This window comes from Cinclus cinclus, chromosome 28, assembly GCF_963662255.1.
Source record: "Cinclus cinclus chromosome 28, bCinCin1.1, whole genome shotgun sequence".
Taxonomy (NCBI): Eukaryota; Metazoa; Chordata; class Aves; order Passeriformes; family Cinclidae; genus Cinclus; species Cinclus cinclus.
This window is the reverse complement of record NC_085073.1, coordinates 3360675-3385981: the sequence shown is the minus strand read 5'-3', so window position 1 is coordinate 3385981 and position 25307 is coordinate 3360675. Positions and strand designations below refer to the sequence as shown.

The 25307-nt window shown below is 45.3% G+C and overlaps 2 protein-coding genes across 3 annotated transcripts in view; both read left to right on the top strand.

The window, feature by feature from the left end:
* MYO9B (myosin IXB) overlaps positions 1–20631 on the top strand; it is a 37822-nt gene extending 17191 nt beyond the window's left edge. Inside the window, 28 exon segments of the mRNA XM_062509897.1 lie at positions 232–427; positions 2505–2580; positions 4095–4205; positions 5250–5289; positions 5750–5872; positions 6303–6383; positions 6567–6677; positions 7177–7299; positions 7778–7927; positions 8038–8204; positions 8786–9730; positions 10256–10322; positions 10666–10796; positions 11444–11601; positions 11710–11888; positions 12355–12453; positions 12959–13135; positions 13596–13637; positions 14174–14285; positions 14433–14503; positions 14954–15146; positions 15456–15584; positions 16168–16273; positions 16961–17092; positions 18027–18150; positions 19083–19222; positions 19465–19607; positions 19741–20631. Coding sequence (XP_062365881.1) covers positions 232–427; positions 2505–2580; positions 4095–4205; positions 5250–5289; positions 5750–5872; positions 6303–6383; positions 6567–6677; positions 7177–7299; positions 7778–7927; positions 8038–8204; positions 8786–9730; positions 10256–10322; positions 10666–10796; positions 11444–11601; positions 11710–11888; positions 12355–12453; positions 12959–13135; positions 13596–13637; positions 14174–14285; positions 14433–14503; positions 14954–15146; positions 15456–15584; positions 16168–16273; positions 16961–17092; positions 18027–18150; positions 19083–19222; positions 19465–19607; positions 19741–20177 — 4563 coding nt within the window. The 3' untranslated portion in view covers positions 20178–20631.
* Positions 20632–21089: 458 nt separating this feature from the next.
* USE1 (unconventional SNARE in the ER 1) lies at positions 21090–25307 on the top strand. Of its 2 annotated transcripts, XM_062509922.1 has the most exons (8): positions 21090–21273; positions 21421–21470; positions 22011–22089; positions 22562–22714; positions 22926–22944; positions 23650–23680; positions 23918–24080; positions 24266–25307. In XM_062509922.1, the coding sequence occupies exons 1-8, from the start codon at positions 21136–21138 to the stop codon at positions 24446–24448; spliced, it is 816 nt and encodes a 271-aa protein (XP_062365906.1). In that variant the 5' UTR covers positions 21090–21135; the 3' UTR covers positions 24449–25307. The 2 variants fall into 2 exon arrangements, with proteins under 2 accessions (XP_062365906.1, XP_062365908.1); XM_062509924.1 differs by lacking the exon at positions 22926–22944 and having other exon boundaries at positions 22562–22723; positions 23658–23680.

Here is a 25307-nt window from a genome sequence, read left to right as displayed (position 1 = left end):
TAGATCTGATGGGCACAAAAAAAAAAAATTCCTTGCCTTTCCTGGGAGTTTATTGTCAAGGTGTAGAAAAGTTCCTGGGAACAGGCTGGATCCAGAAGGGTTCTCAGAGGTACTTTGGGTTTGCTTTTGGGTGGTTGTGTTGGCCAGAGGGCAACCCTCACTATTGCTCTGAAAAAACAAAACACAGGGAGCTTTGCCGAGAGCTCGCGGTTCCACGTGCCCATTTTGCAGGATTTCAGGGAGAAAAACATGGATTACATGAGACCTGACATCGTGGCCCTGCTGCGCAGCAGCGACAGCGCCTTCGTGCGGGAGCTGATCGGGATGGACCCGGTGGCCGTGTTCCGATGGGCCGTGCTGCGAGCGGCCGTCCGGGCCATGGCCGTGTTCGCCCAGGCCGGCCGCGACAGGGCTCAGAAAACGGCAGGTGGGGCTGGGAACGGGAACGGCGGGATGGGAACGGGAATGGGAACGGCGGGGATGGGAACGGGAATGGTGGGGATGGGAATGGGAATGGGAACGGGAACGGGAACGGCGGGGATGGGAACGGGAACGGGAACGGCAGGAATGGGAACGGGAACGGCGGGAATGGGAACGGGAACGGCAGGAATGGGAACGGGAACGGCGGGGATGGGAACGGGAACGGGAATGGTGGGGATGGGAATGGGAATGGGAACGGGAATGGGAACGGCGGGGATGGGAACGGGAATGGGAACGGCGGGGATGGGAACGGGAACGGCAGGGATGGGAACGGGAACGGGAACGGCGGGGATGGGAACGGGAACGGCGGGGATGGGAACGGGAACGGTGGGAATGGGAACGGGAACGGCGGGGATGGGAACGGGAATGGGAACGGCGGGGATGGGAATGGGAACGGGAATGGTGGGGATGGGAATGGGAATGGGAACGGGAACGGGAACGGCGGGGATGGGAACGGGAACGGCGGGGATGGGAACGGGAATGGGAACGGCAACAGCAGGGATGGGAACGGGAACGGCGGGGATGGGAACGGGAATGGGAACGGCGGGGATGGGAACGGGAATGGGAACGGCGGGGATGGGAACAGGGATGGGAACGGCAGGGATGGGAACGGGAATGGGAACAGGGGGGATGGGAACGGGAATGGGAACGGCGGGGATGGGAACAGGGATGGGAACGGCAGGGATGGGAACGGGAATGGGAACAGGGGGGATGGGAACAGGGATGGGAACGGCGGGGATGGGAACGGGAACGGCGGGGATGGGAACGGGAATGGGAATGGCAGGAATGGGAACAGGAACGGCGGGGATGGGAATGGGAACAGCAGGGATGGGAACGGGAATGGGAACGGCGGGGATGGGAACGGGAATGGGAATGGCAGGAATGGGAACAGGAACGGCGGGGATGGGAATGGGAACAGCAGGGATGGGAACGGCGGGGGTGGGGATGGGAACGGGAACGGCGGGGACGGGAATGGCGGGGATGGGAATGGGAACAGGAATGGGAACAGCAGCGGCGGGGATGGGGATGGGAACGGCAGGGATGGGAACGGGAACAGGAGCAGCGGGGACGGGAACGGGGATGGAAACGGGAATGGGAACGGCAACAGCAACGGCAGGGATGGGAACGGGAACAGGGGGGATGGGAACAGGAACAGGGGGGATGGGAACGGGAACAGGGGGTATGGGGCCGGGAACGGGAACAGCAGGGATGGGACAGGGAATGGCAGGGATGGGGGTGGGGATGGGACGGGGAATGGCAGGTGGGGCTTGAAAAAGCACCGGTTTGGGATGGAGAAGTGCATGTATGGCATGGGAAATGCAGGTAGGGCACAGAAAATTGCAGGTAGGGCATGGGAAAGTGCAGGTAAGGCTCAGAAAGTGCAGATATGGCTGGGGAATAGCAAGTAGGGCTCAGAAAATGGCAGGGAAGGCATGGGAAACTACAGATAAGGGTTGGAAAGGGCAGGTAGGCTGGGAAACTGCAGGTATGGAACAGAAAACTGCTCTGAAAGTGCTTAATATTCTACAATTGCTCTGCTGACAGAATGAGTTTGTGGCAAAACCTCATCAACCAGGCACCATCTTTGGTGCTGAAAACTCACTGAGTGTGGAAATGGTTGAATATTCACACATGGAGGAGATTGTCACTGTTCTTACCTGAGATCATTCAGTTTTCCTCCTCCAGTCAGTGCAGCATTTCCAGCAGGCTGGGACAGACTTAAAGGCCTGTTCATGAATGTTGGGGGTGATAGTTCTGGTATTCTCATCACTACTTTTGGTCTTCTTAGACCTCTGTGAAGTATCAAATGAGTTTTCAGGTTTAACTACTAAATTTGAGCAGCTGTAACTTCCTTTCTAATAGAAGGGAATTTTAGCAGCAAAGTACTGTAGCCTGACAAAGGACTGGATAAAAACTCCAGGCCTTTGGTGGAAACTTGGCTTGCTAAAGTTGTTGGTTTGTTTGGGGCTTTCTGCCTGCTCATATCTTTGTCAAAATGCAATTTTTTGGTAATTTCCTAACAGGAGTGGTACGTCAAGGACCCAGAGTTCCTCTTGGAGAACTCCAGAGATCGAATACGCCGGTAGAAAAAGTTTATCGGTGAGAAACACATCCTTAACCCCTACAGGGAAAAGCTGAATTGCTGAGGTGGATTTTCATATATCAAATCTCAACTAGATATTTCCACAAGGAAAGCAAGTTTTATTTCTTCTGTCTTGTTTTCTTTGGCCTTTTTAATGCCACCAAAACAACACTCTAGCTTATTTTATGTAAGAGCCAATACCACCACATGCTGGGGACAGCCTCAGTTCTATTTACAACTGAGTTTTTGAGTTCTCTGTGGTTGGTGTGTGCAGCTTTTAGCATTGTGTGCTCCTCTGCAGCCATTCTGGGTCACTGAAGGGGGTAGAGGCAGGGCCAGGCTTACAGAACTGTATCTCTCTAGGGAGATTTGCCTTTCCATGGATTTTTAGGCTTTGTACATGTTCCTTTTGCAGCCGCTCAGTGCTCGATTTCTCATTTGATTGTTCTGAGGATTTCGATATAAATGCTTTTCAAGACATCATTTCTTTTTGTGAGAACAAGAAGTAAGTAGCAAAAGGCCTGAACTCCCAGGCCAGGGAGGCACATTTCCAGGACACAGTGACTTTCTCAGTGTGCTCTGGGTGACAGCGAAGCCATGGTGCACTTAAAGTAGTGACTTAATGCTGCTTCCCTAATTACTGCATCCTGGAAAGCCTCTGTCACCTGGGGAAACAAAGAACTAAATAGCCAATTTGGATGAAAGGAATTGGTCACAGCTTGCCAGATCTCTTTCCTTGGGATATCTTAAATCTTGATACTCAAAAAAGTTCAGAGGTACCCAGGGAAGCAACAAACCTGTGTAATAATGTTGCTGCCTCTGTGAGCAGCTCAGAGTGGGGAGAGCATCTCAGAATCAGAAGTGATTCTTACACTTCTGTTATTTTTGGTTTGTGCCTCTCTGGAGAGTAAAGAAGGTAAGTTCTATGCCAGGACACAGCACTTCACAAGCACAGTGCATGCTTGAAGAATGGAACATGCCACAAATTAAGGACTATCCCAGGCTTACTTTGAAAAGCTAAACATGAATAAATTTGAAATGGAAATGAGACCCAACATTTCTTCAAGTATCTGTCTTAACATCTTGTTTATAACTTACCTTTCTGATGTCAGTCTGTTTAAATAGCCTCATTTTAGTAGTCAAATCTCTCTATAAAAGTCTTTACTGTTGGTTATAAAGAAGCTTATATCTACTTAAAAGGTTCCTTGGCTTAACCAGAAGAGTTCCCTGCCCATTAAGTGCATTTTGCCAAATTTCCCACCATTTTCTGAATTCATGGCTCAAGAATTTACATTAAAAGGTAGAAATCAGAAAGACCCAGCAATTAAATCGTAGAGCACTGATGGAGTAGAAAGTTCTGACTTGTCATGAAAATAACTCATGTTTAGAAAATAGTAGCCTGGGATTGACCTGCTACATTTTGGAGCACATTTGGTTGATGGAACCTTTTGGGGTTTTAACTCCTTTTTTCCCCCCTCTCTCATGGCTGTGTATCTGTTTGCCACCTGTGTTTTGCTGTGGATCATTTTAGAGACATGCATGAACAAATCATCGCCAGTATTAAAGGACTGCCCTGGCAGGGTGATGATCCCTGTGAGCTGCTTCGGTCCCTCAGTCAGCTTCAACACTGCTCCCACCTCCTGTGAGTGCTCTGGGTATTGCTTTGAAAGTGCAACAAGAACCAAGCAGTTACTCCAGTCCCTAAAAATTACGCTTGTCCCAAATTTGTCTTTTGAAAAACACTAAACAAGACAATTAAAAATAAAACATTCTGTCTGCAAATAGGCTGTAGAGAACACCTTGTTGCTTCATTGCATTAGCTGAAAGTTAAACCTACATCTCATGTGAACTTGCTTTAAAAACCCCAAGTATGTACTATGAGCTTGTTGCAAAATATTCAATAGTGAGATCTCCCACAAGGTGTGACAAATGTTTCCTGAAATTCAGGGTGCTGGTGCTGGATGCATTCCTGGGCTTAGAGTCTTTACATCTGCAGTTCTGTGTATGTGTAAGGAAATGAATCTGTGCTCTGCTGTATAATAAGCAAATGTAAACTGGGTGGTCAGAGCAGGAACCTGCCCTATATCACAGAGTTAATATGCTTAGAACCAGCAGGATGTGAACTGCAGCCTTCTCTCTGAGAGTTTCCACTTCTTCACCTTCTATGTGTGGATGAGAGCTGTGCCTGAGGTGTGTGTCCTGCTCAGACATTCTGGAGTTCCTGGTGCTAGGCCATGCATGGTCCTCCTGGGAGCACTTGGGTGCTTTCACAGAGGTTCTGGTGTCAGCAGCTGTAACTTCTGAATCGAGTATTTTTATTTGTGTAGTGCCTTTGTGTTATAATGAGTTTAATGACCATAGAGTTCTTAAAGAGTAACTCATGCCCCAACAGTTTGTACAACAGAGTAGTTTTGGATAGCTTTGACTTCAGAGAAAATGTTTCACTTTTGAAAGCTTCCAATACCCACAGAGTTTATTTAAGAAAAAAAATTATTCTTGTTGCAAAGCAGTTTGCATTCCGTGCATTAATCACTTGTGAGATGTGCATGAACACACTCTGGTGCTGTTGTGCTCATTTTCTTCTGTCCTTCACTTTGCCTCATAAATTGCACCAACTTATGGCTTGCTGAAATAATCAAAAATAATTTGTAATTTTTTTCTTAAACGATCTTTAATATTTTAACAGGAAAAGCAGAGGTGTCAAGCAAAAGCAGATAATTCCCAAGGTAATCAGAAAATTTGGATTTCTCTTGGGTTTGGGCATTTTTTCACTGTGAATTTCATTTTGATTGACAGAACTCACTTCAGAACTGTTTTATATTGTAGGAAAGTTGTGTAATTTATCCTGACAAGCTAAAAAATAGGTGAACATTCACTTTAATAACAATTACTTAATTAGACAGATTTGGAGATGGCATAATTACAAAAAGTCACTTCCAAGTCAGGGAAGGCAAATGCAGTGATTATGTGATTCCCCTTGTTCACCTTACACTCTGGGCACAGGGCAGTGAAACAATTTCACTCTTAAGAAATGCTTTGGCCCAAAATAGAAATAATCATGAAATATAACACGCCGTTGAATGTGGAACTCTGGGTAGCTGGTGTCATTCTGACTAATTTCAGACAAAATATTTCCCTTTTAGTTGAAAGACTTGCACTTTGTTGATTATGAAAATTTTCTTGTAGAACTTGCTGGATTCCAAATCTCTGAAGCTCATCATGAGCATGACCCTGCATGATCGGACTACGAAATCCCTTTTGCACTTGCACAAGAAGAAGAAACCCCCCAGCATAAGTGCCCAGTTCCAGGTAGGTGACACACCTCAGGGCACAGGCCCTCCTGTGATGATCAAGGCTGCTCTTGCTTGGGAAACAAAGTGGGTTTTATTCTTGTGGGTTATTTCGAAGTGGGGTTTATTACTTGGTTAAAATCAGAGTACATTTTGAGGTGCCATTTATGCCATGAAATGTGTCAGTTCTCTGTACTGATCATTCTTGTGTACAGATCCAGTGCTACTGTGAGAGCATATTCAAACCCTGCTTTAAATTCTCTTCAGAAAAGCTAAAAGCAAATGCCAAATACAGGGATGTGCTGAGCAATATGGGAGAATCTGTTTGGATTTTGTATAGCCATGAGACCTGAAACAACCCGATTCCTGAGGCAGAAGCTGTCCTGTTGTTAAACACCACTCAAAATGCTGATACCTGAAGAAAAACCTTTGTGACTGTTTCATTTCAGGCTTCACTTAACAAGTTGCTGGAGACACTGGGCAGAGCTGAGCCATTCTTCATCCGCTGCATCCGCTCCAATGCAGAGAAGGTGAGGCTGAGCTGCCTGCTGAGATCAGGGCTCGAGCCTTGCAATCTCTTTAATTCAACTTACTCTCTATCACTCTGTGTGCAGGTGAAAGGCAACCAAGGTGTGGGAAGAAATCTGCTGTCCCTACGACAGCAGCTGGGCTCCTCAGGCTCTCACTGGCTGTTTTCTGCTGATCTTTTACAGAAGGAGATGCTCTTTGATGAGAGCTTGGTGCTGCAGCAGTTACGGTACACGGGCATGCTGGAAACCGTGCGGATCAGGAGGTCTGGCTACAGTGCCAAATACACATTCCAGGTATGGTGGGAACTGCAAGTGGATTGTGCTTTCAGGAATATCTGCTCTCTTGGGAAAACATATCTTGTGTGTCCCTTCATGTGAGGCTCATGACCGCTTGGGATGAGCTGTAAAAATGTAGTTTTGAGAGAGCTTGCATGGTAAAAAGTCATAGTTAACCTGTTGTGAGTCATCTGCCGATAAATTCTTCCTGGTTGTGTGAAGGAAAACATTGTGAGTGCAGTCAGTGCCTGTGCAGTGCTGTCTCCGTGTGGGAATTAGTGTTCTGTAAAACACTGTGTAGGTTTAGAGATCACATCCAGGTGATCTTTCCTATTAACATGAGGCTGACTGTAGTCTGCATTTTATATGGAAAAGTAGTTCCGTTTGGACTGAGAGGTAAGTATTTTCAGATCCCTGTAGCTTAAGTGTCTTGAATAGATTTCTATTATAGAGTTAAAATTCTAAACCTGGGAGTTGCCTTCTAACTTTGGTCTCTTGCTGTTTCTGCTTTTTACAGGAATTCATTGACCAGTTTCAGGTGTTACTACCCAAAAATGCCAAAGCCTCCAAGGAAGACATTTGTGCTTATTTGAATAAACTAAAACTGAATGAAAACTACTATCAAATAGGGAAGACCAAGGTGTGTGAAACTTTATGTAAAGGCAGTAAGAAACACTGCTGTACACTGCAAAATTCAGCACAGTTCATTTACAGTTGTTACTCTGCTCTGCTTTTTTACCTAAATTGGCTATTTTAACTCTTGCAAGTGGTGACACAAAGGTTGTACTTGACCCCTTGGTTTTGATGCCTACCTGGTTTCTTGACTACAATATAAATCCATGTTATATAGATAGTTTGAGAGATCGTTGCTATTGGCATTTGTCAAACAGGTCAGTGTTAGCATTTTAGAAGGGTTCTGTGATTTAAAGGCTGTTAGGACAGGTGTAAGTTTTAGAATCCAAACTCTGAAATGTAAAAGGGCTTTTATTTTTTGGGCAAGCAGTAAGGTTTGGTGCAGTCATCCCAAACCATTACCTTATCTGTTATTGTATAGCTCCAGTGGGGGCTGAAAGGCTCCTGTTAACTGCTTCTTGATGAACTTTTCTTTAACTGAACAGGTTTTTATGAAAGAGGCTGAACGGCAGATACTACAGGATACACTACACAGAGAAGTGATCAGGAAAATCATCCTCCTTCAGAGCTGGCTCAGGATGGTTTTGGAAAGGAGACGCTTTCTCAGGCTGCGGCAGGCAGCCGTTGTTCTACAGGTACCTTTGAGAATTGCCAGCCTTATTTTTCTAATAACAAACAAGCTCTGTCATGTAGCACTCCCCACCTCGAGGCAGCCCTCCCTCATTTCAGCACCCTGTGTTTGCAGGCGTGCTGGCGCTCCCGCTGTGTCAGGATGGCCCTGCAGAGGAACAACGCTGCCACCGAGATCCAGGCGGCCTGGAGGCGGCACCGGCAGCGCAAACGCTTCCTGCAGCTCAGGAGCAGAGTTTGTCTCCTGCAGGCCCTGCTCAGGGGGCACCTGCAGCGTCAGAGGTACAGGGGAAGGAGCAACGTGGCATGAAAACCTCTGTTTAATCACCTGGCTTCACTTGCCGAGCTCAGTTTGTGTGTTGGGGTGACCTAGTAAACAGCTTGGTAAATTGTTGCCCAAGGAAGTTGTGCAGGACCCCTGGAAGTGTCTAAGGTTGGGTGGGACTTGGAACACCCTGGGATAGTGGTAGGTGTGTCATCCCCACGGCAGGGGGATGGGAATGAGATGATCTTTAAGGTTCCTCCCAACCCAACACATTCTGGGATTGTATGAACTTTAAGGTAGTTACTGCCATGTGATATTTCAGTCAGTATTAAGTGGGCAGTGGAGTGTGGACACTGGGTAAGTGCTCAGGACTTGAGCTTTGTTCAGCTGAGCTGCATTGGTGCTGCCAGTCCTGACAAGCAGACACCTCCTTGTAGTTCCACTGGGACCATAGATGTAATTTGTGTCTGTATTGCTATTTGGGCTGCATTTAAGCAGTTGGTGGGGTTTTTTTAACCCTTGGGCATTAAGAATTTGTGGTTTTGTGTGTATATATATATATATATATATATATATATATATAAAAAATTCTTAACAGGTACCAGAAAATGGTCCTGGAAAAGCAGAAAGCTGAAGAAAAGCAGAGAGAAATGCAGGAAGATGAAGACAGAGAGGATGATACGAGCAAGGCTGAGCAGAGTGAGCCAGCAACAGATGAACTGCCTGTGAAACATGAGTCAGAGCCAGATCAAGCTGTTGAGGATGAAGATCAAGCTCAAAATGAGCAAGCTGAAAACCTGAGCTCATCTGAGAAGGCCACATTACCCCAGAAACACACGATGGAGGGCTCAGAGAAAGTAACCAACAGCCGGGAAAAGCGGGAATCCCGTCGGCAGAGGGGGCTGGAACACAATGACTTGCAGAACAAGCATGTGCTCCTGTCCTTTGAGGGACCATCTGTGCTGTGCCACGAGGAGCAAACTGTTTCCAGAGAGGCCCTGGAAACTGATCCAGAGCCAGAGAAATCCACAGCACAAGCAGATAATGTCCTTCAGGAAAGCAGTGAGGGAGAGAAAAGTCCAAGTGAACAAAAAACTCTTTCAGCCATTCCATCATCAAGTGAGATAAAAGAAAGTGATTCTGTTCCTGAGCAACCACCTGAATCAGAAGCAGAGGACACAGCAGCTGATAGGATGAAAACACAAGGGAATCAAAGTAACCAAATAAAAGGCAGCCAAAGCTTTACCTGCCCTGAAAGGCCAAAAGATCTTGCACTGAATGTTTGTAACACACTGTCTGCTACTGGCAGCTTTCAGGGCCCTGCTGACTGCTGGGCAGATAAAAGCAGGCAGCAGAGGGCAACCAAAGAGTTGGACAGCCCCACTTCTGCAATCCAGAGATATGTGGATGACCCAGAGAAGCTAAAGTACAAGAGAGAGAAGTGGAAAGGAAAGAGACAGTCTGATACTGGCCAGAATGATGTGCTGAGTCAGTCTTTGGATGGAAGGATACGTGTGGATAAGTCTCCTCAGGATCAGCTAGAGTAAGGGCAGCTTCCTTTTTTCACTTCACAGAAAACAGGCATCTGTAATGTTTAAAAATCGATGGAGGAGAACTGAGAGCCTGTACATTTGGGCCATGTTATGGGAGCAAATGGAGTTGTGAACAACTCCTGCTTTTCCTTGGCTCCCAGTCCTGCAGTGAATCTTTATGGGCAGAATGTTTTTAGAAGCTCACAAAAGATGCAAAGCCTGCCTGGCTTTGTTAAAAGGGACAGTCAGGCCACTAGTTGAAATAGTGTCTGGAGTTTATTTTCATGTGTCTTTTGCCCATAGAAATCAAGGTTTTAGTGACCTGCAGCTTGCAAGCATCATCCCTCTGATATGGCAGGAAATCTGACATTCCCACGCTTTTTCACTTCTCCAGTACATTTTGCATTTAAAAGTAAATTGCAAGAGCTGATTGGGGTTCTGACTCAGATGTAGTGTTGATATGTGGGTTATTTAAAAGATGTGAAGAGGCCACAGACTTTATTAAAATATGTATTCTGAAACTCATCTTACTACAGGAAGAAGGGGAGTTCAGCTTCATTAAGTGATCTCTCAACATTGGCTCAGACTGTTGCCATGAACCAGGTACTGATTGTGTATATTTATACTTAATTGTTTATAAATATTAAAGACTTGTAAATAATTGTCCGTAGTGTGTTTCTGTGTTCCTTCAGGTTATTTTTCTTTTGATACCCATGTAAAAACAGTCATCGGGAAATATTATACAGTAATTTGAAAACCTAATTTTTATTAAATGGATCCTTGATCAAAGCATTAAATATTCTTGGCTCTTGTATTAGGAAGCTAATATCTATTGGGTAAAATGTTTTGTCTTAATGAACCAAACTTCACCATTCTAGCTTTTAAAACCATTTAAAGAATCTGTGTTACTCAAAATGCAGTTTTTGACTCCTCCTCTCTCCTGCAGCCATCACCTGATCCAATTGAAGAAGAAAAAGGCAACAAGAAATACCCTGTGCAGAAGAAGCCCAGTGACCACTTCCCTACCTCGGACTCGGCCATTCCCGTGCAGCCAGCGAGTCAGCAAGGGGATGCCAAGTATGGCTTGTGTGTGTTACTGGCCTGTCCTTGGGAAAATAAAAAAAAAAAGGAGATTTTCCATTGGTGTTTGAGCTGGGCACCTTGAGACTGTGATTGTGGAGAGGCACAAGTTGGCATCAGCTGCACGAGTGGCTGTGTCACTGTTTCATGTGTTGCTCTGAGCATGATATCTGACCCTGCTGAGGAACAGGTTCTCTGCTTCTTGCATAACACTTTCTGTGAACTGGTTCTTTTTAAAATAAGAACCAACTTACAGCTGGGATTAAAGGTTCATGTAGTGTAATACAACACCAAGAGAAAAGCTGGAGAACCCAGCAAACATGTAATGCTGCTTCCCTGGTCTGTTCCAGTCTCTGGCATTCTGCAGCCCAGGACTTCCCGAGCCAGAAGTGATGGTTTGGATATGTGAGGTGCTCTCTGTGTGTGCTGAATGTTGTGCTCTGATCTTGTAAATACCAGAAAGTCCAGGTGTGCTTCCACATTGTCTTTCCTTTTTTTGTGCTGCTCTGTTTTTCTGCAGGTTGGGCCTTAAATATTCCCTACAGTTGTGAATCCTGTTGTGGGTTATTGTTAAGAGCCTGTTCTTGTGGCAGAGCCAGCTTCCATTACTAATGGGACAGACTTGTATCTGCTTTTGTATTCAGGTCTGCTTTCAAAAGCCCTTTGCGTAGACTTTTGGGGAAAAAGCCAGACAAGAAAATTGCAAAGGAGAACTCTGATGTGATTGAGGAAGGAGACGGCCTCTCCCTCGTGTCTTGTGTCCTCTTCACAGACATAGGAGGAACCCAGAAAGTTTTAGAAGGTGAGTTTGGTGATTTAACCCTCAGCACAGTGGATCTTTTCTGCGTGGAAACCAGTGCTGCAGAATTCCCTCACCCTGTTTGAATGTACAGATCCATTTCTTTGGCAGGTTCTTCAGGGCAGCCAGGCCGCCCCCAGGCTGGGAAGGAGAGCAGCAAAGCAAAGAAGAACAGAACCATAAAGATCAGCAAGATCTCCAGCGTGTCCCAGAACTGGCGTGCATCCATGGTCCGGGAGATTGCAAACGCCAATGAGCTGAAACACCTGGATGAGTTCCTCCTAAACAAGGTGAAAGGCTCCCAGCCATGATACAATTCAAGTCTTTGTTCACTGTTTGTGTAGAATTCTAAACCCTGCTGCTCTCAGTGCAAGTTTGTGGTGTAATTTAAAGCAAAAGGGAATTGATTGGATGGTTTGAGTTCGGTGTGCATTAGGGCCCTTCCTATTCTTTTCCTCAAGTTGCTGAATGCATAATATTGAATTAAATACAATACAGGGCATTTGTGTTAGTTCTTTGTTTACAAATGAGGGGGCAGCAAAACTCATATTAAAAAAAAGTGAGAGCTGTAAGTAAAGAGAGAGTTCTTTAAAGTCCAACTACCTGACTACCCTGTTTTGTATCATCAGCACAGTGCATTTAAAAATGTTGTTTTGAATAATTGGAATGGTCACAACTAAGCCCAGCCACTGAATCTTAACTCTGTTCAGATGTTCTTTTTTTAACAAAATCTGATGCAGATGTATTTTTTTCTAGATCAATGACTTACGCTCCCAGAAGTCTGGTGTTGAATGTTTGTTTTTTGAAGCCACAGAGAAGTTCAGAGGAAACATCAAGACCATGTACTCTGCTCCTGTAAGTAGTAAGTCTCAATAAAGGAAAGTTGGCAGGCAATAAATGAGTTGGGTGTGTAGGTTTAAGGCTTGGCCTGCAGCTCTTCAACAAAGCAGTTCAGCAATTCTCAGCATAGAATTCAGAGCTGAATGTTAGACTCATTTTACAGTTCTGTTGTAATTTCAAGCAGCCTGCTTTGTTTTCCTTTTCTCATTCACTCAGCCATAAATTTATTTTTAGAAATGGATGGATTTTGCTGTCTTCAGCCTCTTAATGCTGCTGTGTTTGAACACCAAAGAGAAGAGCCAACAGCTTTTCCAATATTCTTCTGACACTGCTTTGTGTCAGCCAAGTGCTGTTGGACAGTGCAGGAGGGAAGAGTGTTAACTTGTTTCTGTCATGGGTTGTTATCTTTGACTTTGATCATGGCTGTGCTTTTTCACCTCTGAACTTAAGTACATGAAAATATGAAACTGTCTCAAAAGTACCAAAAAGGAATGTTTGACAAGTATTTTTCCTTCTTTAGAATGGACAAATCCATGTTGGCTATAAAGATCTGGTGGAAAATTACCAGCTCCTAGTTACAAATCTAGCCAAAAAAAGGGAAGAGAAAGAAGTCAAGCTGGTTTTGAATCTCTTTCTATCCCTTCTGGATGAATTCATCAGAGGATATACAAAGAAAGAAGAATCTGAGCAGCCCAAGGTATGAAAGTTATTCTGTTACTGGTTTATGGGGTGTTGAAACACAGGTTAGTTACCTCAGAAACCTTTTCCATGGCATTCTTTTTTTTTTGGGAAACACTAGCCATACACACATCATGTGTGTAACAAATTCTGATTGCTGATACACCTTTATGGAATTGCTAATTTTTTAACTTAATAGTTTCAGAATCTGAAAGTGTGCATTTTCTTTGGTGAAAACATAGGAGTTCTCTGGAGGTTTGAGAGATGGAGTTGCTTTGTCATCAGGCAGTGAGCTCAGTTGTTTTTTAGGAAGTTGATAGTGTGAGCTCAGACAACCCTCAAACCAAGCTGAAGCTTCAGGATAGTGTCTCGAATGTCTGGAGGTGAAGTAAAGTCTGGGAAACTCAATAGGGGAGGAAAAAAAAGGAATGGAATGTCGGAATTTCAAAGACTAAGGCCAGTCTTGTTTCCCACTACAGCAAACCAAAGCCCAGAAGAAGAAACGGAAACAAGATCGTGCAGTAAGTGCTTTCTTTTTGCAATAATCCAAGTCCTCAGGTGCACTCACAGAACACAAACACCCTTTGAAGAGCTTGATTTTGTACTGACATTCTGATTCGTTTTGCATACTCATTCACTTACCTCTTTTATGAAGATGTGACAATATAAAACTGGTTTTCACAAAGCAGAGATCTTGTTCATGCAGTGACAGATGGTACTCAGTATTTTCTTGCTTGTCCATAGCTTCTTTTAGAGTCTAAAGGCTTTCTCGAGCATGGGCTGTTTAAAAGAAAACAACTACTAGATATTAATAACAAAACTGTAGTGCTTGTATTGTACTGGTGAACTTTAAGGCAGCAAGTCAACTATGAAATATTCCCGCAAACCTAACTGCCTTAAGGTAGGGTGAAATTTGCTTTCAGGGTGAAAGCTTTCAGCTGTAATTGTAAAATAAAAGGTGAAAATCTGAGATAGGGTAGATGGTTTTATTAAATATTATAATAATAATTTTAAAAAGGCAAAAAGAGTTCACTGGTTCCTTTCTGTCTCTCACCAGATTGAAGAGCACAATGGCCACGTGTTCACAAACTACCAAGTGAGCATCCGGCAGTCGTGCGAGCACTGCTCCTCCTACATCTGGCCCATGGAGAAGGCCTGTCTGTGCAGTGGTGAGTGAACACACCTCAGGGGTGCAGACTGCTTGTACCTGCCTGCTGCAGGTGGGCACTGGGAGCAGGCCATAGAAAGTGGCTAATTCAAGATGCAAAGTGTTTCAGTGTGATTTAGATGCTTGTAACAATTTCTCCTTTCTCTAGTTTGCAAGCTGACTTGTCACAAGAAGTGCATGTCCAAAATCCAGAGCAGCTGTACCTCCTGTGGGAAAAAGGTTAGGCCTGTGGATCTGGGATGGGGCTCTGTGGTACCAAAAGTGGTGCATGCAAAATGCTGCCTTTATTTCTCAATAAATGAACAGGGAATGTCCAGGCACTGAATAAAAAATGCTTAAACAGTTCTCTTCTCTGCATGTAGTCAGAGAGGGGCCCTGCTCTTGCAGAAACAGAGCATTCTAGGAGGTGATGCTTGAGCTAATTTAGGAACCCTTCTCAGAGAGTGTGTGTGCAGCGTTGGCCAAACTGATAAAGAAACCCTGCAATGTGAACCATAAAAGCTCTTTATTGCTGCAGCTCAGCAGATCTGCCTTATGACCAAAGGCAAGCCAGAACAGAACACTCAGCTCTAGTTTCTGCAATCATGAGGTAGTTGTAGCAGGAAGCCATGGCATTTTCTAGCTTGGGAAGGGGAACTGACAGTGGGATCACACCTCTGTCGACCCCAGGGCGAGCAGGACGCGGAGCCCCGGCACTTTGGGGTGTGTGTGAGTGCCCTGACCAGCGACAGGAACTCAGTCCCTGTGGTCATGGAGAAGCTGCTGGAGTACGTGGAGATGCACGGGCTCTACACAGAAGGCATCTACAGGAAATCAGGATCAGCAAATCGGATGAAGGAGCTGAAGCAGTTGCTGCAAGAAGGTCAGGCAGTGTTGTCCACCCTTTGCACTTCATTGCATGATATCAGTTTTCCCTGCAGTTCTCTTCTATGTGAAAGTGTCTGTCACTTCTTAGCATTTAAAAAACAGCTTTTTGTTGACTGTGCATTATTTTTGTTGGCTGCCAAAAGCTGTTTAGTACCTTTAAATTGCTATCTTTTGCCTATTTTTAACTTCTAAATTGCTATTTGGATTCTATGAACAGTTTTGAATGTTTCTGATTTTATTTCTATGGGGTCTCATTGTATACATCAAAGGATTCAACTGCTCTAAATAAAACATTTCTTTTTAGACCCAAACTCAGTGAAACTGGAGAATTACCCTATTCACACCATCACAGGGATCCTTAAGCAGTGGCTGAGGGAATTGCCAGACCCACTGATGACCTCGGCACAGTACAATGATTTTCTCAGAGCTGTAGGTAGGTTTTTAAACCATTCTTTAAACATTTCTTCTTTAACTTACTGTGTCCTTGGGAAAAGAAATTCTTAAGCTGCTCATGGTGGCTAAACAGTTCCTTCCAGTGTACTTACAACAATGATTTCAAACATCTTACGTAAAACACTTTCCAGAGAATTTCTCCTCTACCTTATTTGATCTTGCTTCAGGGTTCTTTTTTTATTTTTAATGTGTCACTTGCAGCTGCTCTTTCTCAAAACTATATAAGCATGTGAATAAGTTTCCTTTCAGGCAGGATTTTTCTTCTTGTTATTCTGGACCAGATCTGGATATACAGATACTTTAAATCCCTAGATTCTTTTAACTTCAGTGGGATTAAGGCACTCAAGGCAGTGTTTTAGGTCTTAGTGTGTCACCTGATGATTGCTAACAGCAGCAGCATCTAAAAATGCAGGATAATTGCAGTGCCATGAGGGGTACTTCAACGTTCAGTTATAACAGTTGCAAAATTAAATGACAGTAAGACTTAGCAGAATTTAGGAATTTTTAGCTTTCCACTAGCCCTGCACAGCAATTAATATCTTGTGTTTTCTCCCTTTGTGCAGAACTGCCAGAGAAACAGGAGCAACTCTGTGCCATTTACAGTGTCCTGGAACAGCTCCCACAAGCAAATCACAATACCTTGGAACGACTCATCTTCCATCTTGTCAAGTAATGAGTTTAACTTCTTCATTTGTAGAGAAACTGTGATTCTAAATGCTTCTTGGAAGCTTTCTAAAGTGTTAAACACCTTCAGTGTCCGTGTGAGGATTGTGCTGCTAGTTTAGAAATGAAAGAATTGAAGCTGGTATTTGTGCTCATGAACAGGTGTGTGGTTACTGCTACCACCTGGTATATGTGGATCAAACCAGGTAAGAACAACTTTGAAGACAAGGTGGATCTCAAAGCCTTGGTCAGTCATCTGAGCACAAGGATTTAGACAGAGCGGCTTGTAGTGAACTGAGGATAGACATATGCCAGTCCCAGGAACAGGGATAAACATTGCTGGTAAAGGCACTGCCCTTACCCAAGGAACCTGAGAATTTTCCAAGCAGCCCTCTGAACATGGGCAAAATGGATTTTTGAAGAGAAGACACTGAACCACCAGACATGCTTTTGAGTAGCTACCAGACTGTCTTAACCTGGGTGACTCCCTGATCCTTTGATACGTGAAATCTTGTCTACTTAGTAGGTATGAAATAATTGTAAAGCTTCTTTGGACTGCTATACATACCAAGTGTCCAATAGGCCTCCTTTCATCTTGTTAGGGAACTCTGGCAAGGTGTGATCAGTGTCTTTGTATTCTGGAACAGGCTTAAAAAGGTTTAAAAATCTCTTTTCCTGCATGTTGAATTTCAGAGTGGCTTTGATAGAAGATGTGAACCGCATGTCCCCAAATGCCTTGGCCATCGTGTTTGCTCCGTGCCTCTTGCGCTGTCCTGATACTTCTGACCCCTTGACCAGCATGAAGGATGTTTCAAAAACAACCATGTAAGTTTTGCCAGTCTGCTGAGAAGCAGTGCTGTGGAATGGGGAGGAAGGTCAGTACCACTACCTGTATTTGTTACAACTTCATTCGTATCAAGCTGAGGTTCAAGAATTGTTGAATTCTAGCTCTGCCAGTGCTGCCAATTCATACACCCCTCTCAGACCTTCCACCTGTCTCCATTTTACTAAGCATAAAGTAGGGTGATCTATGTCTTAACTGTCAGGTTTGTGTTTTACATCAAGATAATTTATCTTTTCGGGGGCTTGTACCCTGATCATCTATTTTGCTGAGATGCAAGGCATAATAAACAATATGATATAGAATTAAACTGTCTCCTGCATACTTGAAACCCCCTGATGATTTCTTCTGCATTGTTCTTTGAATTGAAGAAGGCTCTGTCCTTGACCCTCTCTGTTCTCCTCACCCTTCAGCAACTCTGGCTGTGAGAGCCCCTCACCATCCTCACTGCATGGCTGGCCTTGAAAACAGAGTTTGAAAAATCACAGCTTTATGTAACTTCTTACTGACCCCTGGGGCCATAGAGGTGGAGAAGGGCAGTTGCAGGCTCATTGTGTCTCTGCCAGCCTGTGCCTGCACAGGGACAACAGGTAGAAGCAGCTAGAGCTGTTAGCAGCCATGGTAATGTCTGTCTGCTCACCACTGTGTACAGCCAGCGTGGGAGGCTCTGGTGGTCCCAGCAGGAACACGTGCCATTACCTGTCACCATTTCCTGTGCTGTTGTGCCTGCTGTGTTGGCCTCTTCACCCGTTACCATGCAGTGCTGCTGTGAGGGATGGGCTGGGACGCTGTGGTCATGCTCCAGCCACGTGTGTGTGACGAACACCCCCAGGCCAGGAGCAGCATCCCATCCCACCATGGTTGTTTTAGAACCTTCATGGGATGAGGCAGCTCAATATGCTCTTGCCTTACTCACAGGTGTGTAGAGATGCTCATAAAGGAGCAGATAAGGAAGTACAAGATAAAAATGGAAGAAATCAATCAGCTGGAAGCAGCAGAGAGCTTCGCATTCCGACGGCTCTCGTTGCTTCGGCAGAACACGGTAAGTGTTGAAATAAAACACTAACTTCTTGGGGAGGGAGTGCTACTTCTGTCCATCCATTCAGTGAGTCAAAAATCAGTTGGAAAAGAACAACTGCCCAAAGCTGTAGGTAGGAGCTAAATATAAAGCTACACTGAAGTTCTGATAAATGAAGGGTGCAGGGGTGGGAATCTGCTTTTGTGCTGGTCAAAATCTATTCTCATGTAATTCTGTCAGTGGAACTAAAATTGAGTGTCTGACATGGCAAAAGAGTTCCTTTATTCCAGAGATGGCTGGTGTGCAAAAATATGCTGCATTCGAGGAGGGAAAATACATTTACTCTTTGGGGTTTTTTGTACTGATTAAGACAAACCAAACTGTGTCTGATCAGAGGCTGCATATAGTGAATTTGGTTTCCATCTCTCTCTAGCTCTGGCCTATAAAACTTGGGTTCTCTTCCCCTTATGAGGGGAAGCTGGTATGTACAACTGCCTGGCTCCAGTGCATGGGTTTTTCTTATGGTACTCTTGCATGACTAAAATACTTACACGGATTGTAACTCAGTTTTGAACACTCTTTTGAACAATCAGGACTGCATGTACTGGTGCAGCTTCCTCTCCAGACTGCATGCAGGGCTGCTGGCTTGTTCTGTCATCACCTGGTATTTTATAGACACTGTATGTAACTTACATTGGATGTAATAATATTACTCATTAAATGACTACTAAAACTGAGCTGAGCCTGACAGATGAAAAAAAGATAACAAAATCCTGGAAATCAGGTGAATAGGAAATTTTCTCTTACTTTTTGAAACATTTGTATGGATAACTAACAACTCTTCATTCAGTTCCATCATCCTCTCCTTTGACCTACTCATTTGTCTTCCACTCTGAAACTTGCAGACAGGTGTAGGTGCTTGACTGACAAGTGTTATGTGTGAATCTGTCTTGCAGAGTAAAAGCTCTCAGGTCAAAGGAAATGACAGTGGCACCTCAGAGCTGGACTCGGTGCATGAAGAGGAGGACGTTTCTGAAGCCAACAACCGGGAGAAGGAGATTCTCATCGATCGCATACAGTCAATAAAAGAAGAAAAGTAAGTCCCCCTTTACCTGGTCAGGCCATGCCCTTTGCACTTGGAGGCAACACAGATAGTAAAGCAGGATATCCTTTGTCCAAAAGGATCTAACTCTGTTCTTCAGGCCTTTACGAGGGGGAATTGGAAAACACAAAGCACCAGCTGAGAGAAAATACCACGGGCATTAATAGTTAATGACTACATGCTCTACCTCTGAACATGAGCTGCATAAAAGATGCTTGTGCCTGTGTTTGATGCAGGGAGGACATCACTTACCGCTTACCTGAGCTCGACCAGCGAGGCTCTGATGAGGAAAACGTGGACTCAGAGACCTCTGCCAGCACAGAGAGCCTGCTGGAGGACAAACCAGGCCGGATGGATACCGAAGGTCAGTATTAAGGTAGTAAGTGCTTTTTTTTATTCTACACCTTTCACTGCATACAGCCAGGTGACCAAACACTAACTGGTCATAGTGGCTCATATCGAGTTACATTTTAGGCCTGCTATCAGTCTCTAAGTATCTTATTTCTTTAAAGCAATTATTGGATTACACTGCTGTGCTCAGAGCTCCAGCGTGCCTGCCAAAGACATTTGCAAAGTGCCTTCTCTCCCGCAAACCTCTTCAAATTCTTACTCTGCATCCCTGGCTTCAAGGCGCAGATACTCCTTAACACTGTCCAAGATTAAAGTGCCCCGTCGAACTCCAGTGATGCCAACAGCAAACATAAAACTTCCTCCCGGGCTGTTAATATGTACAGAATCCCAGGATAAGGTTTTGGCTAAGGAAGAGTCTCAGATGGTGCAGCGGAGGGAGCAGCCAGCGAGGCGGACTGACAGCATCCACTCGGTGTACATTGCACAAGGCTCTGCCCTGGCCCACGCTCAGGAACTCGGGGATGAATACGAGCCCACAGCAAAACTCAAACGCAGGTTCTCGGACCCTTACTCTCACATTCCCTGTGTGGAGAAGTGAAATTCTTCTTCAGCTCTCTGGACTCTTCTTGAAGTTGACCACAGCTTTGGCTTTAACCCTTTGAAGGCTGTGAACTTGTTCATGGTCTTTTAAGTGGCTGCAGGGAAGGCAGCCCAGAAATGTACAGTACTGTAAGGGTTAAGCAAGGTTGTTTTAAGCAAATATTCTCCACTTTAAATTAAAACCTTGCAAAGAAAATGAAGCTTAACGTTGAATAAAATACATGGGTTGAGTGTACAGAAAACAAAGTCCCCCTATTCCGCTGCTGTGCCTTTTCCATTTGCCTTACAATGGACTCTCATGGGACCAACAGTGAGTTTAGGTCAATGGGTGTTGCCTTAATGTTTTGTATGATGTTATGACAATTTTCTCTGTGGTTTACAGAACTGTTAATGCGGTAATAGCCTTAACTGAGACCAACATGTATAAAAACGTTTATTAAAACATTGCACTTTTAAAAAATACATGTGGTAGTTTATCGGTGTCTGTCTAACAAGCAATTTATTCCGAAGGAAGCCTTTAATCCGGTTACTGTTTTTATGGAGTATTGATAAAGGACGGGGAAACAGGAAGCACTAACGCGGCTGTGTTGTCACAAGAGGAGGATTTTGGTGCCCCTGGAGCGAAGGCGGAGCTCCCACGCTGGGTGTGCTGTGCGGAGCCGCCTCCTCTCAGTGCAGGGCCACACCTGAGGGCAAGCTGCACTCCCCCATCGGCACCTTGAAGCCGCGGCCGTGCCCCGGCCCCTCACGGCGCTGCGCCATGTTGGAGTGAGGGAAGAGCTCAGCTCGCCCACAGCGCTGCCCCAGCTGCCTCTGTGCCCGTGTGCGGGCGTTGGATTCGCGGGAAGTTTTTTGGTTTTGTTTTTTCGTTTTTTTTTTTTTTTTTTTTTTTTAATAAATCAGGGCGGTCACGGCCCGCCCGGCGCTTCCCGCCCCACCCCGCGCCCCGCCCTAAGATGGCGCCCGGCGCTGAGGCGAGTTCCGGTGCCAGCATGGCCGCGACGCGGCTGGAACTGAACTTGATGCGGCTCCTGAGCCGGTGCGAGGCGCTGGCGGCGGAGCGGCGGGACCCCGAGGAGTGGCGGCTGGAGAAGGTGAGGCCGTCCCGCCCCTCTGCCCCGCAGCAACACGTCCGGCCCTCAGTAACCGAGACGGGGAGCGCTGTGGTGATAAACTCGGCCTTGGCCGGACAGGGCATTTCTCCTTAATGCTGTCGCTTAAAGTGTTGTTTTTGCCCTCAGTATGTGGCTGCTCTGGAGGACATGCTCCGGGAGCTGAAGAAGCAGGCCAGGTGAGCGCTCTGAGCCCCTGGGTGCCCGCTGTGGGGTTTGTACTTCAGGGAAAACACCTTCGAGGATACCCGGAAAAATTCCTTCAGTGAAAGTGGTAAAACACTGGAACGGGCTACTCAGGGATGTGGTCGAGTCACCACTCCTGGAAGTGTTCAAAAGAGAGCAGATGTGGCACTTTGCAATATGGGCTAGTGGGAATGGGGCATTCAGTCGAAGGTTGGATTTGGTGGTCTTGGAGGTCTTTTGTGATATTAATGATGCTGTGATTCGATAATATCTTACCTGGAAGTCAGCCATAGCCCACAAACACCATGGCAGTGTGTGCTTCCCTGTGGAAACACCTGAGCCCTAAATCCTCCCTGCCTTGGAAAAGGTGATTTGCAGAGGGTTGTAAGTGTATTCCCAACCTGAGGATATTTCTGCTTCTTTGAAGAATCACGTGGTTTTTAAGTTTTTATTATTATTTCGTTTGGAAAGTAGAATACTAGAAAATGCTGTTAACTTTTGGTTTTCATATTAGTATCTTTAAATTCTAACAGCAAGCCAGCCCCTGAACTGCTGAACGAATACACTCGTAAAGTGGACTTCCTGAAGGGACTCCTAGAAGCTGAAAAATTGGTAAGATCTACTAGTTTCAGCTTGAAAAGCCTCCAGTATTCTGTGTTTATATTCACCTGTTGTCTGGTTCCTACGCTTACTTCTATCTTGCATCTCAAAATAAGTTGTCAAAGCCTTATTAGGCATTCACTATAAAATCCTGAATAAATATATCGGATTCATGTTTTGTTAAAAGGAGGTATTGTATGAAACTTCTTTTCAAAAGCAAAGTATATGTTGCGTTCATCTTTCTCGCTCCTTTGTTGGGAGATGCAAGTGCAGGTACTGTCCTTCTCTGGGGTGGTCCCAGGTGCACCTGGAGAGCTGTGAAATTTCAATAAGCTGGGTTTTGGTCAGTGAGGTGCAGTCAGTGCTGCTGTTCAGGCTGACTTCATGTTGGGATTGCACCCCCACCCTCGTGGGTCACACCGCAGGTGCCTCACACTGCGGAGTGCCATATCCATGACTGTTCCCTGCTTCTCCCCACTCCCAGTCTTCATCGACAGAAAAGGCTCTGGCAAACCAGCTGCTGGCTCCTGGGCGCACCCCGACGACGGCCAAGGAGAGAATCCCGGCCACCAAAACCGTCCACCTGCAGACCAAGGCGCGCTGCACGGGCCAGATGAGGAGCGAGCTGCTTGGCACAGTACGTCCAGTGCTGCTGCTGCTGTGCTGCTGCCTTACAGCTTGTCCTGCTTGTGTTCAGCTGCCTTGGGTGGCTGTGTCTCAGAGCTGTCGTGGGCTGGGTGGGGAGTCACCTCTTTATCTTGAAATCCTGTACTCTGCCAGGCCTGCAAGGCTGTCCTTTATCACTGGCCCTATGTAATCTGCAGTTTTGGTTCTCATTGTCCTTCCAGGACCCCCTGGCTGCTGATGGTAAGTTTGATCTGTTTTTTTTCCTCTTAACTGTAGTCAACCTGAGTCTTACAGGGAGGGGAAGAGGGAGGTCAGGTGTTCAAGATTTCCCAAAGTGTACTTTTAATTTAGTGCCTCACTTCTTTTCAAAACAGCAGATTTTAAAAACAAACTAAACCAAAAACACTGACAGATGAAGGCAGAAGTGTTGTTATCAATGGTGGCAGGGACTTGCAGGAAGCTCTTTTTGTAGCATTCATGCAGAAACAGACATTCTAATTACAGAATTAGCAGGGGCAATTTGTTTTGTGCCTGTTCCCTTCTGCTCTCAGTAAACCATGTGATCTTGGGTGCTTTGAGTAGGTGTTGTTCAGTTCCTCTGGAATACACAGCCATGTTATTCACGTAGGGAACTGGGAGGAATTAATTTGAGGTTTCTATGGCTACCGTTAGAGCGGCTGGAGCTGGGCCAATCTAACGTGTCCTGAAAGAACACTGAGACACACGGGCTGAAACTCTGCCCTCAGGGATGTGATTCAGCTGGGGTTTTTCCCCCTCTTTTCATGTTGGGTGTCCTCTTTTCCCTGCAGAAAGCAGGTAGGCATTTGACACCCATGGGGTAGTGCCTATGTAGGGTTTGGATATCCAAAAATCCCTTACTTGTTTCTTCAACCTGTGATTCCATGGGAATTTATAAGATGCTAAACGCTTTTTTTATTTTTCCAGATTCTGAGGAGTTGAACATAAGGAAGAGAAAGTAAGTCAAAATTTCTCATTCAAGTTCTCAGTGTTTTGGGAACTGTTTTCCCAATGACCATTAAATCCCAGAGAGGCTTTAAATTAGGTGAAGTGTCTGCTCATAGAAACCAAAATATAATGGCTTCAGCTGGCTCAGTGGGCCTTGCTGTCTTGTAGAGATGTAAAATCCAAGGAAACTTGTGAGATTGACCCACAAGGAAGTGTAAATCCCTCTTTTTCCCTTGTGCTCTTGCAGAGGCTTTACATCAGATGAGAAGCAGTCAGCAGTGGAGCTGGATGCTGTGCTTCAGCACCACCAGGACATGCAGGAGAAGCTGGCTGAGGAAATGCTCAGCTTGGCTCGCAGCCTCAAGAACAACACTCTGGCTGCCCAGAACGTGATCAAACAGGACAACCAGGTAGCGCATGTTGAGCTGTGACCCCTCAGTTTTGCAACCCACAAGGTTCAAGGGCTGATACGTGAAATCCTGTAGCCTGATTCCAGGTGGCATTGGAGTGGGGAGACTGGGGGCAACACCTGCCTGCAGCTGAATCTTTTCTCTCTTGGAGGAAGCTGACGCTGCTTGTTCTCTTTGCTCCACAGACACTGACACACTCCCTCAGGATGGCAGACCAGAACTTTGAGAAGCTCAAGGACGAGTCTGACCGCCTGGAACAGCACGCCAAGAAATCTGTCAACTGGCTGCTGTGGATAATGCTCATTGTCGTTTGTTTTATATTCATCAGCATGATTCTCTTCATCAGGATTTTCCCCAAACTGAAATGATTCTGTTTCATTGTATTTAAAGCTGCCTGCAGTGCAGTGGGAAAGCTCAGCTGGTGTGAGAACTGTCACAGTCAGAGTCCTTAAAGAGGACATAGATAGGCCTGTCCAAGGCCTGCCTTGGATGTCCTCCCCGTGCAGGCAGTGGAAGGTTTCCTGGGGAAGGCTTTCCACACTTGGATCCTTGTTTACTTGGTGGCTGTTGTTGCCTCTTGAGGGGAGAGCTGAGGTAACAATGAGAATTTACACTGAACTGCTAACAAGTTCTTTAGTGGATAAATGCAATCGTTTTTAATGTGGTTGTGACAAATGTTATGACTCCTAAAAGGTGTTTAGTCAATACAAATTTAAATAACAATTGAAGTCTTAACTTTTTCCTGTCTTTACAGCTTTTCTGTATTGACCTAGGAGCTTGCTGCCAACAGGATATTTAATTTCAGTTCTGTACACACACAGCTGCAGGTGTAGGAAGAGAATTCTGCTGTTCAGGTGCTTGCCTGGCTCAGATTCAGAGTATCAACAGGTAAAAGTCTTCTCAGGCTCACCTTTTGCCCAGATGAGTATTTGGGACTTTGGACTTTACCATCTTCTCCAGTTGAGACTTAATACAGGAGTTCTGTGCAGTGTTTACTTCCCTTTTGTGCGTGCAAATGTTCTCACCTCTCATTGTTGTGCTGATGCTGTTGCATGAAGGAAACACAGTGACCCTGCCACCTTGGAATTGTACACACAGGTGGCACAGACCTCACCTGTGCAAACATGCTTGGGCTGGAAGATGATGGCAAAGGAAGGTAGTGTCTTCAAGATGGAAATAATTTAAAAAAAAATATTCAGCCTTTCTTTTCTGAGCAAATTATTTCTG

Coding starts and splice junctions, on each gene's coding strand:
- USE1 (XM_062509922.1), top strand. CDS start 21,136: ATGGCGCCCGGCGCTGAGGCGAGTTCCGGTGCCAGCATGGCCGCGACG. Junction 21,274..21,420: donor AGGAGTGGCGGCTGGAGAAG/GTGAGGCCGTCC, acceptor TTTTGCCCTCAG/TATGTGGCTGCTCTGGAGGA. Junction 23,681..23,917: donor TTGAACATAAGGAAGAGAAA/GTAAGTCAAAAT, acceptor GTGCTCTTGCAG/AGGCTTTACATCAGATGAGA.